Source organism: Vigna unguiculata, chromosome 3, assembly GCF_037176805.1.
Source record: "Vigna unguiculata cultivar grain cowpea cultivar isolate G323 ecotype 2 chromosome 3, ASM3717680v1, whole genome shotgun sequence".
Classification (NCBI taxonomy): domain Eukaryota; kingdom Viridiplantae; phylum Streptophyta; class Magnoliopsida; order Fabales; family Fabaceae; genus Vigna; species Vigna unguiculata.
Window position 1 is genome coordinate 7,956,218 of NC_140794.1, and position 13,128 is coordinate 7,969,345.

Here is a 13,128-nt window from a genome sequence, read left to right on the forward strand (position 1 = left end):
GGCAAATTATACCTGTAATACAGTTAAGATGACTTCACTTTAAACTGTTATGTCATTCATTTGTTAGCCCTGTTTAATTCTCAATGGTAACTAACTAGATATAATTACGTAACAAATTTTTTCATGATATAAGAAAAATAAGAAAAGAAATAAATAAACATACTTTTTTTATAAGTTAAAAAGTGGTTTATGTATGAAAAGAATAAGAAATTAATTTCTATAAATTGAATAATTTTAATTTTACAGAAAAGTTATTTTATTTTTCTATCCTAGAAATTTTTATGATTTTACTTTTAATTTTTATAGAGAATTACTCCCTGTACTTTTTCTTTGAGTGTGTTTTTCTTTCATGTTATCAATGTAAGAAAAGTATTACAAAAAATTAACACTTTATTGCAAAAAAAAAAAAATGATCAAATGGGAATATATTTAAATTGTTCTTCTGTACCATCGGATGAAATATTACCAATATTTTTTAGTATTCTATGATTATTCGTAAATTTATATAAATTTATTGCTGAAAACAAATTGAGGAGAATAATAGATGGTTTTACTACTTTTTTAGTGGATCCACGTTTCAGAATAATAACAAATAGTATTTTAGATTTTTATCAAAAACTAAAATTTATATATAAAAAAATCTTCCTCTTTTCTGTTTCATAAATTCCTAACGTTGTCTTTCAACTTTTAGTGAAAATTGGAATTAGTCTCTTTTGAAAATTTTGAATTAATTTAGTCCCTCAACTATATAAATGTATGGATTTAATTTACACGGTTTTGACTTCAATATTAGTTGAGAAACTGTTTGAAACATCAAATAAATTTAAAAAAATTTGATTTAAAAAACTAAATTCACGCATTTTTAAATATAAGAGACTAAATTGGTTCAAAATTTTCAATAGAAATTAATTCCAATTTTTACTATAAGTCGAAGGATAAAAACAATTTTAACCTATAATCAAGGAAAATAAAATTACTTAAATCTCTACAATTTGTCACCAGAATTTGTTGCAAACGTTTTAATTCTTCCAAAATAAAGAATGTAAGGAAATAAATATTCTCTTTCTCTTAAGTTTATAAAATTTAAATTAACGTATATGATAATATAAATTGTATTTACAATATAAAATAAATATAATTTGGATTTGAAGTTTTTGAGTCACGATGTTTTTAAGTGAATAAAATAAAATATGATAATTTAAAGTATTTCTGGAAAAAAAATTATAAACTTATTAATAAATATGTTATTGATAGAATCAACTTGTATGGTAGAAATAATTATCTTTGACATAATTTGTTAATAGTTTTATTAACCCATTTGATATTTTCATTGAAAACAGTATCAAATTAAAAAATATATTTATGGTGCAATCGATCTTTCTCTTCCTATTTATTCTAAATTGATTTTCCTTTTTCCTTCTAAACCCTGAAACTAAAGAAATAAAGAGTGGTTCTGGTTAATGGCAGAACACACCACCAACCTTACCCTGATCTTCCATTGAACTTCCTCTTAGTTCCCACCCAAAGAGACTTTCTTTTATCCAATCAAAATTCATAAGATTTTTCACTGATGCAACCAATAATTGTCTTCTTTTATGGAAGCTTTTTCCCTTTTCTTTCTTCATGTCTGCTAGTCAACAAAATAATCCAAATCCTCAGGCGGAAAAGGTATAATATATAAGAAAATGTCAACATCTGTCAACAATATCACTATGTACAATAAATAAACAAAATTGAATTCAAAGTATATCAACTAAGCTGCTGAGTGATAAATAAATCTACTTAAGAAAAGCAATTCAAAAGATTTTCTGTGCAAAAGAATGCTAGACTACAGTTTCTGCTGAAAAGGAGGGGAAAACAACAAAACAATAAAAGAAGAAAAAACCAATCAGTAGTTAAGTAAAGAGTACTTTATCCTCAGTACAATTTTCCCTTTCTCCACTCCAAGCTTAGCCCCTGTGACTAACCAATGGCCAGGAATATCTTGAGGCCCTTTAAACATTTCTGTCGTGTCCACAATTTTTGCCAGTTTTCCTATGTGAGTTGAAGTATCCTCCTTTTTGTCATCAGAACCTTTCTTTGTCAACGATGATGAAGAATCGGGTCTCTGTGCAGCAGAAGGAGTGGAGGGGTTATGGTCCCAAACAGACCGTCTTATTGTACAACCTGGTACTTTGGAGAAGAGGAGTTTGAGGTGTAACACATTTTTGGCTCCAAAGTCCCACACACCAAGCTGAGCTCCAGTGACAATGTGAACACCAGAGAGATCCCCTATACTAGTTTCAGTATACTCAATTGGTGCAGTACTTACATGGGAGAAGTTCTTCCATTTGATCGGTTCGAACCAACGGCTGTCTTGTTCTTCGGGACCTTGCCACTTGGGAGCACCTATGGCCACGTGGGTATCCCAGTGAGGTAGAAGATTTTTTGGGAGGGAGACAAAATGTTGCAGATGAATTGCTAGTCGATTTTGTTTGTTGCCTTCTAGACCAAGTCTCAGTCCAGTCACAGGCTTGCGTCCAACTGTTACCTGCATATCAAGTCATATCATAATGTTAACTCCATCATATGTTGCTTTACTTTATCTTGTTTATAGGTTAGTATTTATCAATATTTACAACTGTTTGTTGAATTATGAAATAACATTAATTGTGAAAAATTATGCTACTATTACAGATAGCAATACTATTGCTAGTTCAGTACATTGTCAGCAATACTATCAGTAGATCGCAGGGCAATCCGAGCCATCTTGATAAATTGCTTTAGTTCTCTCCATTATGAATAGAAAGACACTTTCAATTCTTTCACGAATATTTTGCATAAGAAACTATGTTTGGGAAAATAAGTTATTTAAGTACTTATACAAAAGGAACTTACTACATGAGAATTTATTCATATACTTGTGACTGTGAAGCTTAACTGAAATGAGCTTTCAAAAAAACAAAGTTACTTTGACAAGGTTCTCTATGAAGCTTATTCAATAAGTCAAATAGAACATGTAGGAAGGTCATAACTTATAAGGCACTCTCGTAAGCTAAACTAAGCTCCACAGAAGCTCTTCCATACGCTTTCTAATTCTATGTGACAAACTTGTATGAGTTCAAGGAAGCTTAGTTAAAATTACCTGATCTGAACTGACAAAAAGTTTTGGTCCCATCAAACTGAACTGGAGGGATGGACAGACAGGTTCCTTTCTTTGTAGATTACTCTGCTCAGGCGCCCAAACTCGAGCTATTTGGAAATCCAAGAAATACTGTAGATCTTCGATGGGTGGTTTGTCTGGTGGATATAGCAGACATGTGAATTATCTACACTATATCAAACAACCAAAAACATACGGCTATATTTTTTCAGTATTATTTGTCAAACTTGTCTTGAAATCATCATGTTAGATGTGAATGTCCTTTGATTTTAAGTTCATTTTTAGCTAGTCTGCATATTTATAGCGAGTCTTTTGATTGACTGAATCGAAAAACAGTTACTAGAATTTTCTAACAATGCAGGTAAAAACCCTGTACATGTATAAGTAAACAAATATAGGAAAATGACAATTTTTCAAATTTTCACAAACTTACAGGGGACTATATCATATACACAGCAAGAGGAAAAGTCATCAAAATGTTCTCTTCGTGAAAGCTATATACATCATCTTAATATCAATAAATCTCCATCATGATCTGGTACTCAATTTAGGCAAAGAATAGTTTAAAAAAAGACTAATCTGAATGAATTTAATAAATATCCATCCCTGGCAGATCAACAGGGGGCAACATGTCTAAAATGTATAAGTCATCAAATTATCTACGAGTTGTTTCTTTTGTAAATTTACTTATTTATTGTTTTAAACTTTTCTGTTTTGATTGAGGTTTAGAAGAAGACTAGTAATCTCTCCGATGAACAAAGTGGATCAAAGAGAAGATACTGATCAAAAGTAGCAGAGGTTGAATTAAGAAAACATTGGGAGAGACCAATAAACCAATAAAAATACCTTGTTTAAATAGCTTTACTGAAATACTGGATTTTCATGCCCAAAGGCATTAATTGATTCTAATAACCTCACTTGGTGGCATAAGATTTGGTTGTTATTTGGTGAGTTTTCTTGAATATTTATTTTACTTATTAGACAATAAACTTTATTTGAAAAAAGTAGTTACTGATTGAGGCATTAATGTATGTTTAGACAAACTAACATGCCCCTGAATGTTTACGAATTTAAGGCATTTAAGTGAATCTCGATGTGTTTTGACATAGTTTATGTATTTAACAGCTTGTATGTAAGTCACAGAGTGCATTACCTTTGAATACTTATTATAACCAATAAATTAAGTTAACACCATTCTTAATATTTAATATTTGGATTAGAACTTACATTCAAGATATAAATCAATGGCACGTGTCAAATGGTTAACCCCAGGTACTCCTTCAAGAAGAGAAACAATGGGAGTAAATGTCATGTTAATGATATCTGGTGCCAGTTTTACAGTCTCCACCCATTTAGAGTGATTTTGCTCAAGATCATTCCCACCTCTCCTCCTAAAAATGACAGTAACATCCTGCCGCAAGAAATCAATGACTAAAAAGTTGCCAATGAGATAGAGAGTGCAATAGGAAGCAAAAAAACAAATGACGCAACAAATATGCCAGCACCTAATTTGCATAAAGAGGAAACTGAATGCACAATTACAGGTAGAAAAATATCGTGTGCTTGGTGAATAATAACGGGAAAAAGGCATTTCTTAAACAAACCTTCTCCTTGTATTTTAAAGGACCAGGACCAGATATATTCTTTCCATCATGAAACCTATCATCTCCAATGTCCTTTACATAATTCTCAATGTCTGATGCAGATAAACTAGATGATTGGTGCTGCCTGACGTATATGACATCCCTGCCACCTATTGTTGCTGATGTAACAATATGGGTACCATAATTCTCAATAAAACTGAGAAAGGAAAGAAATCCTGTATTAGTACTTGTCCTGTACATCAAATCTAACATAAAAGTATACAAGTCATTTACTGTTATTGTACCACAAATAGGTAAACTTCAGTGTCTACTACATAAAATATTAGGAGGCAACGGCAAATGTATTTAACAGTTGAAATGGTAATCATAACTTCAGCAACGCATTAGTACTAAATTCCAAATAAAGTTTTAGAATTTAGAATTATTAAAGTAAGTTGGAAAGAAAATTTAATCAAAACCGAGCCTAGAAGGCCAGGACTAGAAAGAGCTAACCCAAGATAACAGCACTAATGTGCACTACTAATAACTTTGTCAAAAAATATATAGTGCAAGAAGTGAAACCTGGCACAAGTGTATATTTGATAGTGTGTGTGTGTGTATATGCATAAAATCGACATAAATAAAAAATCTCTGTTCAAAAATACTGAACAAACATAATTTTAAATACTCAAAAATACCAAATCAAAACCATTTTCTACAATAATTTACCAAATTGATAACATTACTTACAGCAAACAATAAAACATAGTTACCTCGCCAAGGATGTTGGATCCCAAGAATGAGGAACAGAACGCTTAATTTCATCATTTAAGACTAAATTTGGATTGGTGAGTTTAACTTCAAACAGCCGAATGAAATACCCAACCATGGCAAGAGATTTTGTGGCTGTTGCATCCACAATGCAGGAGCCAGTAAAATTGAACATTGAATTGAAGCTTCCAAGAGGAAATTTTTCTGCCAGGCCTGACTTCTCATTGAAACATTTTGCCATCTGGAAAACCAATCATCAATTACAGTAAAGAAAAAGATGGTGAGATTTTGTTGAAACAAGGCACAAAGTTTATAATATGCAAGTATAACATAGTCTGTGAAGTAAATAGGCTCCTAAACCAACTACATAGCTATTAGTTCATCTATCTTATCTCGGATGAGATCTTTGACAAGTTGATAAACAAAAGAACATTGAAAAGTAGATTACATTTGTAAAGTGATTCTTCCCACCCAAAAATGTTTTATGACAGTCCAAACTACAGCTAACCTGCAGCTTAAAGTCAACATGAGATATTAGACATTACACAACACAACCACAACAATCTTATCAACGTAATATATTCGAATAATCATCATCCAAGGCAAAATAAGATCAGCACTGGAGTAAGCCGCTCAAAGGAATCTTCAAATTACGAACTACAGTTCATTTGATGTTGTAAGTGACCCACAATTTTTAGAGAAGTTAAATCTGCAATATGTCTTAAAGAAACTGTCTTGAAACTGCTTCTACTAGTAGCTACTAGTAGAGTACAAAAATCCCAATTTACCAGCTTGTCAACTACCATATGATTCCCATATTTTGGAAGAATTTGCTACATCATTCTTCAGCTTATTGAGCATCTAAAATTGAATTCAACTTTTTTATCCACCAAAAATAATTGCATACTATCCTTTGAATAATCTTTAGAAGTATCTCTAGAGCTTCTAGGGCTGAGATGCTAGTTTGAAAAATTAGTGCCACTAAAAGGACCATAGTAGAAATATGACAAGGTTGCAAGATAAAATGTGCCTTGCTGGTGATGAGAAAGCATATAACTGCATATAAAATGCATCCAAAACTTGAGCTAAATGGTCCATTTTTTTTAAGTAACGAAATAGGCCTTATCCTTTTAAAGTGCACATTTCGGCCAACTTCCTGACAAGATTTTCATAACGTTAACCTAGATCACAAATTAATCCCTGGCACCACTCAATATAGGCAGTTTATATATCTACTGGACCAAGATTTGCCAAAAAGAAAATACAGCTCAGAAAAGAGTATAAAATAGTTTATTTCAATCACCACAATTCCTATCTCACGAAACAAGGAACAGTGTAGCATCACTGTCATTGCAAGTTTCCCCATCAAACATACTCTCCCAAAAACAAACAATAAAGTTAACAAAGTAGCAAAAATAAACATAAAGAACTACACAGAGAAATAAAAGGCAAACCCTGCATTAACTGCTACACCCCATCAAAATCAAGCAAGCACGAGAACGTGCAAAAACAAATCACCTCATGGAAGGAGCAGACAGGGATCTTCTCCATAGAACTCTGTCCCGGGGAGCAACAAATGTCAGAAGAGACATTTGGAAGAACGAGAGTACGAGAAAGAACAAGATCGGTGGCATGTTCCTCATCAAGATAGACGAGTCTGGAGCCAGGTGCCCCTTTGCAGTATAGAAGGCGGAAATCAGATGTGACATCAAAGCCACGGCCCAGAGCTTGGATTGAGTTGCAAAGGGTAGAAGTGAGAGAATCTGAGGGTGATGGTGTTGGGTTTTCCATTGAAATGTGTGGGTGGGATGAACAGAAGAAAGAACAGGAAATGGGTTGTGTTGATTGGTTCTGAGTTACAGTTTTATGTGTCCAACAACAACATGGAACCTGAAGTTCTTGGCTTGTTGGGTAGAGTAGATTAAGATTAGATTGTGTTGGTTTTGTTCTGCCTGTTTCTTCTCCTGTTCTTCAAAAGAGACGTGCGTTTGACTTTAATAACAATCATCTCTCAAAACGCGTCTTTTTTATTGTGACCTCTTTCGGAGTTGACTGCAAACTTCTTAACTTTTGAATTTTTTGCCTGGCCCATCAACCATCAATAAAACTCCAAATGCTTTTCGCACCGTCCACAATTGCTTCGTATACCTCCCCCATTACACCATAACAATAAAAATGCTTTTTAGATTAATGTGTAAGAATGTAATAAAAAAATTACAGATTAAACATTTTGAAAACGTTATAAAAAATATATTCTATACTAAGTATTTAATTATTTCTAGATGTATACTTCACCTTGTTCAAACTATAATAAACATATAATAATTTTGCTTCAACAATTACCTCGTTCGAGAATCAAACTTTGACATTAACCTTTTTTTATGATATTTTAGATTGAGTTTTTATCATTGAGTCAATAACTGTAGATAATGATTATGGTTTAACTCTTTATATTTAAGAGTATATCAATATAAATGTCAATACATTAAAACTTAATCTAATTACTTTTTCTTACAAGACAATTGATGTTATCACAAGACAATAAATGTGATTCTATATTAATTTTTACCTTTGTACCCACACAATTCCTCTTATTTTATCCAATCATTACACAAGGTATTAGATATTCCTAATTATTTTCTTAAACGTTGGCAGTAATAAAGCAATTACACAATTTTATATTTTTATGATGCTTGATTATATTCGATATTTACTTTAATTACATAAAATCAAACAAAAGTGAAATGTTTTAAAATTAAGTAAGGCGACTTTAAAGGCGACATAAAGATGACATTCAACTGTGATATTGAAAAGTTTTGATATTTATAAAAGTAATTTGGAATAGATTATAATATATTTCAAAAAATTATTCCAAAATGATAATTTTTATTAAGGTGTTCTCATGTTGAACAACATGAAATAATTAAAAAATTGAAATAATTGGACCAAGGAACAAGCTAATTCATTTTTACTAATTACCAAGTTAACTCAACTTTACTTAGGGTCAGGTCGATTTCGTTTAACATGAGCCCAATTCGACCTAATCTTCATAAAGTTGTGCTTGAAATGATCTTGATTGGACTAGGGTTGACTTGGTATTGCTCAAACAATAAAGACTTGAACCTAGCATAACTAGTTAAACGTCGATTAGTCCCGACTAAAATAAACATGGACCTATCCCCAACTTGATTAAATGACGGTCCTGACTCGATTTTACCTATGCTAGGATGGACTCAACATCGCCTAATCTTAGGTTAACTATGCTCAGCTTGGTCTTGGGCTAACTCTACTTGATTTGGCATGGTTTGACTTGTCTTTATCCAAGCTAGGGTGAACTCGTGTGAACCTATGATGAAGTCGATTCATCTTGATATAGACCCAAGCTCATTTGACTTGACGTACTCTTAGATCTACCCGACTCAAACTTGGGTCTACTAAACTCGACTTAGACTCAGGTCGACTTGACTCGACTTGGGTTGGGATTGAATTAATTGACCTATGTCCTAAATAATAAGGTTGGACTAGGGCTTTCTACAACTAGACTCAACATGGACTTAGCTCAACCTAGGCCCATACTAACTTATTCGATTTGGCTAAACCTGAACACAAATCAACTCTCTTCAATCTAGGCTAAGCTAACTCAACTCGATTTGGGCCAGGCATAACTTGGTTCAACAGGGGCCTAAACTCAATTGACTTTAGTCAGGCCTAGGCTAACTGAACTTGGTTCAAACTCGAACCAACTCACTCAACCTAAGTTTGTTTGACCTAGATCGACTTAAGGCTAAGTTGACTCACCTCGACTTAGTCCAGACTAACTTATCCCATAGAGGTACTATAAAAAAAAGTGTGCATGCATTCATTGAATTTATTAAGTGTGTGTTTTATAAAAGAGAAGAAAGAAACACTATAATAGTAAACATAATTAGCTCGTAAAATATGGTGTCCCTCAAAACAAGGACACTATTAAAATCAATTAAACTAACTATAATCTAACATTAGAATAATTATCAAGGTTAAAGTGAATTAAACATACTTAAAAATGATATTATTACAAAAAATGTTAAATATGGTTTTGATCCTCGATTATAACAAATAATCTTTCATCCAAAATTTGATTCTATTTGATCTCTTTGCCTTCTGAAGTAATGTATTTAGTCTCTCTCTTTTAATTGTGCTAAATTTTGTCACACATGACAATGTTCTATGTAGACATATGCATTGCTTAACATGTTGAATTTTACTTTTTTGAATATGTTTTTTTTTTTTAAAGGTGGGTTGTAATAGTTAGGGTACCTTCACCACCATTTTTTCCATTTGGGGTTTTCTTCCTGCACCCCCAATATTTTTTCTGCACCTCCAAACTTTTCTTAAATTCCAAAACTACCCTTTTAGTATTTTAAAATCTTAAATCAATCAATTTCTATTTCTCTCTCCTATTTAATGCCTCACTTTTTTTTCACTCAACCCTAGCCGCCACACACCCCTCCAATCTCTCATCCGTCCCACTCTCCTCTCTAACGTGCCCCACTCGTCGTGCCCCACTGCTGTTTATTTTTTTGTCCGCTCTCCGTCTTCCCTTCATCATTCCTCTCCAACAGATAAGTAAACTTATCCCTGTTGTATATTTTAATTTTTTAATTTTTTGTTTGTTTCTGCCATGTTTGTTGTATGGTCTGTAGTTATTTTTCTTATTTGAATATAGATTTGTAAAAACACAAACCCGAGAGTTGATTACGGAAGTGGACTTCCATAGAACCAATGACGTTTTGCGTTATTTTGTTTTACTTAATTTTAATTTTAATGTAAATAATTTTGATATTAATTAATTATAATTTTAAATAAGTAAAATTTAGAATAATTAAAATTTTAGTTATTTACGATTTTGAATAATTTTAATTTTATTTAATTTTATTATTGAGTAAATATAATTTTAAAAAATTATAATTTTAAATAATTAGAATGTTAAATAATTAGAATTTAAAATAATTAAAATTATAGTTATTTACGATTTTGAATAATTTAAATTTAAATTAATTTTATTATTGCGTAAATATAATTTTAAATAATTACAATTTAGAATAATTAAATTTTTAGTTATCAACGATTTAGAATAATTTTAATTTTAATTAATTTTATTATTGAGCAAATATAAACATAAATAATTATAATTTTAAATAATTATAATTTAGAATAATTAAAATTTTAGTTATTTATGATTTTGATAAATTTTAATTTTCATTAATTTTATTATTGAGTAAATATAAATTTAAATAATTATAATTTTAAATAATTATAATTTTGAATAATTAAAAATTTAGTTATTTACGATATTGAATAATTTTAATTTTAATTAATTTTATTATTGAGTAAATATAATTTTAAATAATTATAATTTTGAATAATTAAAATTTTGAATAATTAAAATTTTGGTTATTTATGATTTTTGAATAATTTAAATTTTAATTAATTTTATTATTGAGTAAATATAATTTTAAATAATTTTAATTTTGAATAATTTTAATTTTAATTAATTTAATTATTGAGTAAATATAAATTTAAATAATAATAATTTTGAACAAATTTATTTGAAATTTATTTTAATATTAATATAATATAATTTAATTAATTAAAATATTAATTAATTTAATTTATAAATAATTATAATTTCGAATAATAATAATATATTATAATTTTGAATATTAATAATTATAAATAATTATTATTTGTAGAAATTATAATTATTATTTATAATTTTGGATAATTTTAATTAATTATATTGTTCGAATAATTTTATTTTTAATTACAGACATGGCTAGGACAAGAGGAGCACATCTCGGTGGCTCAAGTTAAATAAACAGTATAAATAAATAATAAATAAAACATAAGTTATTATTCAAACCCTAACAAAATTATAAATTACAAAATAAAATAAATTAAAATATCACTAAGTCTAAAAGCATGGAAGTAGAAAAGTGAAAGAAAAAAGAAAAAATAAAACTTAGTGTAAAAACATCTACGGAAGTGGAAAACTGAAAAAGAAAAAAAAAACAAAGTAGTCTAAAACCATCTACGGAAGTGGAGTGGAAAAGTGAAAAAAAAAAGAAGCATGGTAGAACATAGAAACAATCGGAAGTGGAAAAAAAAACAAGATAAACCACTAATTACGGAAGTGGAAAAAATTTACTCACCACACTACTTACCAAACAAATACTCGACTTTTGGGTGAAAAATTCACTTAAAAGACCGGAAGTCCACTTTCGTAACACTATAAAAATCTTACTTCACCGGAAGTCCATTTCCGATTTAATCATACACTTCTGGAAGTCAACTTCCGTTTCACACATACGTTTTCGGAAGTCGACTTCCGTAGAGGGGAAAAAATAATTTGATTTCCGTGAAATTTCACTTGCCTTTCGGAAGTCGACTTCCGTTTTACATATACACTTTCGGAAGTCGACTTCCGTATATGAAAATAATAACTTGACTTCCACATGACACTTCCGTAAATAAAAATAACTTCCATAAACGTAAGAATGAAATATTAAAAACGCAGCAACATAAGCAACATTTATCTGAGACATAAACTTATCAAATATAAACTTCTATTCTAAATGCGCGTACCTTTTTCTGAGAAAAAATGAAGCAAATGGTAAAATAGGAGTGGACCCTCAACTGAAAATTACAAACCTCAACCACCAACGAAATTTTTTGTAGTGAAAGTAAGTGTGAGTGAAAGTGTAAATGAAATTGAAGAGGGGGTGTAAGGTATACAAACCACTGGCTGGTAATTAATTCAGGCAGCCAACTAACTCTGTCATTCATAATTGTTTAACTATTGTGTCTACCTAATTAAACTTTTTTTATTTATTTAACTTTTCAAGAGCATATGGAAGAGCATGAATATTTGGAGGTGCAGAAGAAATATTGGAGGTGCAGGAAGAAACCCCCTTTCCATTTTCACATCCCATCTTTACCTTCATCGGCCCAAACCATATCTGCTCCATTTTTTTCCATCTCTACTCCCAAAGACATCCATCATAATTGATCCATTCACAGAAGGCTCACGAGACAACATATATTATTTATAAATAATTTTGTTGTATAAATAAAAATAAATTTATCTTAATAATTATTAACCTCATAATTTATTTAATATTACAATTAATTATAATTTTTTATAAAATTTTATGTTCATTAATTACATTTTTAAACAATGTTCTTAGCACGGAACTCTTATTTTCTTTCTTTACTTTTTTTATATCGTTTTTCATTTTTGGTTAAATACAAATGATAAAACTTATCATCATTCTTTTAATATCTCCTATTATTATTTGTGAAATATATATTGGTTTTCAAGTAATTTAAGTTGTGAATTTATATTAATAGCCAAATAGTAGATTTGAATATTAGTCTAATAGACTAAAAAAAAATCTTTAACCTAATTTTTTCATCCATATACAATTAAAAACATTATCTATTTATTATAAACGTTAATAAACAGACGTTGTAACTTTGTACACAAATTCTAAAATTTTCATCCTAAAGCACCCTGAATGATTATCTATCCATAATAACTAAAATAATTATCTTTTAACAAATTTAGACATCATACTTTTAACTTATTGTAAG

General features: G+C 30.0%; 1 protein-coding gene across 2 annotated transcripts; it reads right to left on the reverse strand.

Annotated features, from left to right (window-relative positions):
• Nucleotides 1-1,643: 1,643 nt before the first annotated feature.
• LOC114178359 (MAC/Perforin domain-containing protein) lies at nucleotides 1,644-7,489 on the reverse strand. 2 transcript variants are annotated; one of them, XM_028064203.2, is made up of 7 exons: nucleotides 7,015-7,489; nucleotides 5,945-6,004; nucleotides 5,499-5,737; nucleotides 4,747-4,942; nucleotides 4,370-4,553; nucleotides 3,125-3,279; nucleotides 1,644-2,530 (listed from the first exon to the last, which is right to left on the reverse strand). In XM_028064203.2, exons 1-7 carry the CDS (start codon nucleotides 7,285-7,287, stop codon nucleotides 1,889-1,891), a joined length of 1,749 nt encoding a protein of 582 aa, XP_027920004.1. In that variant the 5' UTR covers nucleotides 7,288-7,489; the 3' UTR covers nucleotides 1,644-1,888. The 2 variants fall into 2 exon arrangements, with proteins under 2 accessions (XP_027920004.1, XP_027920005.1); XM_028064204.2 differs by lacking the exon at nucleotides 5,945-6,004 and having other exon boundaries at nucleotides 7,015-7,487.
• Between the last annotated feature and the right edge of the window lie 5,639 nt (nucleotides 7,490-13,128).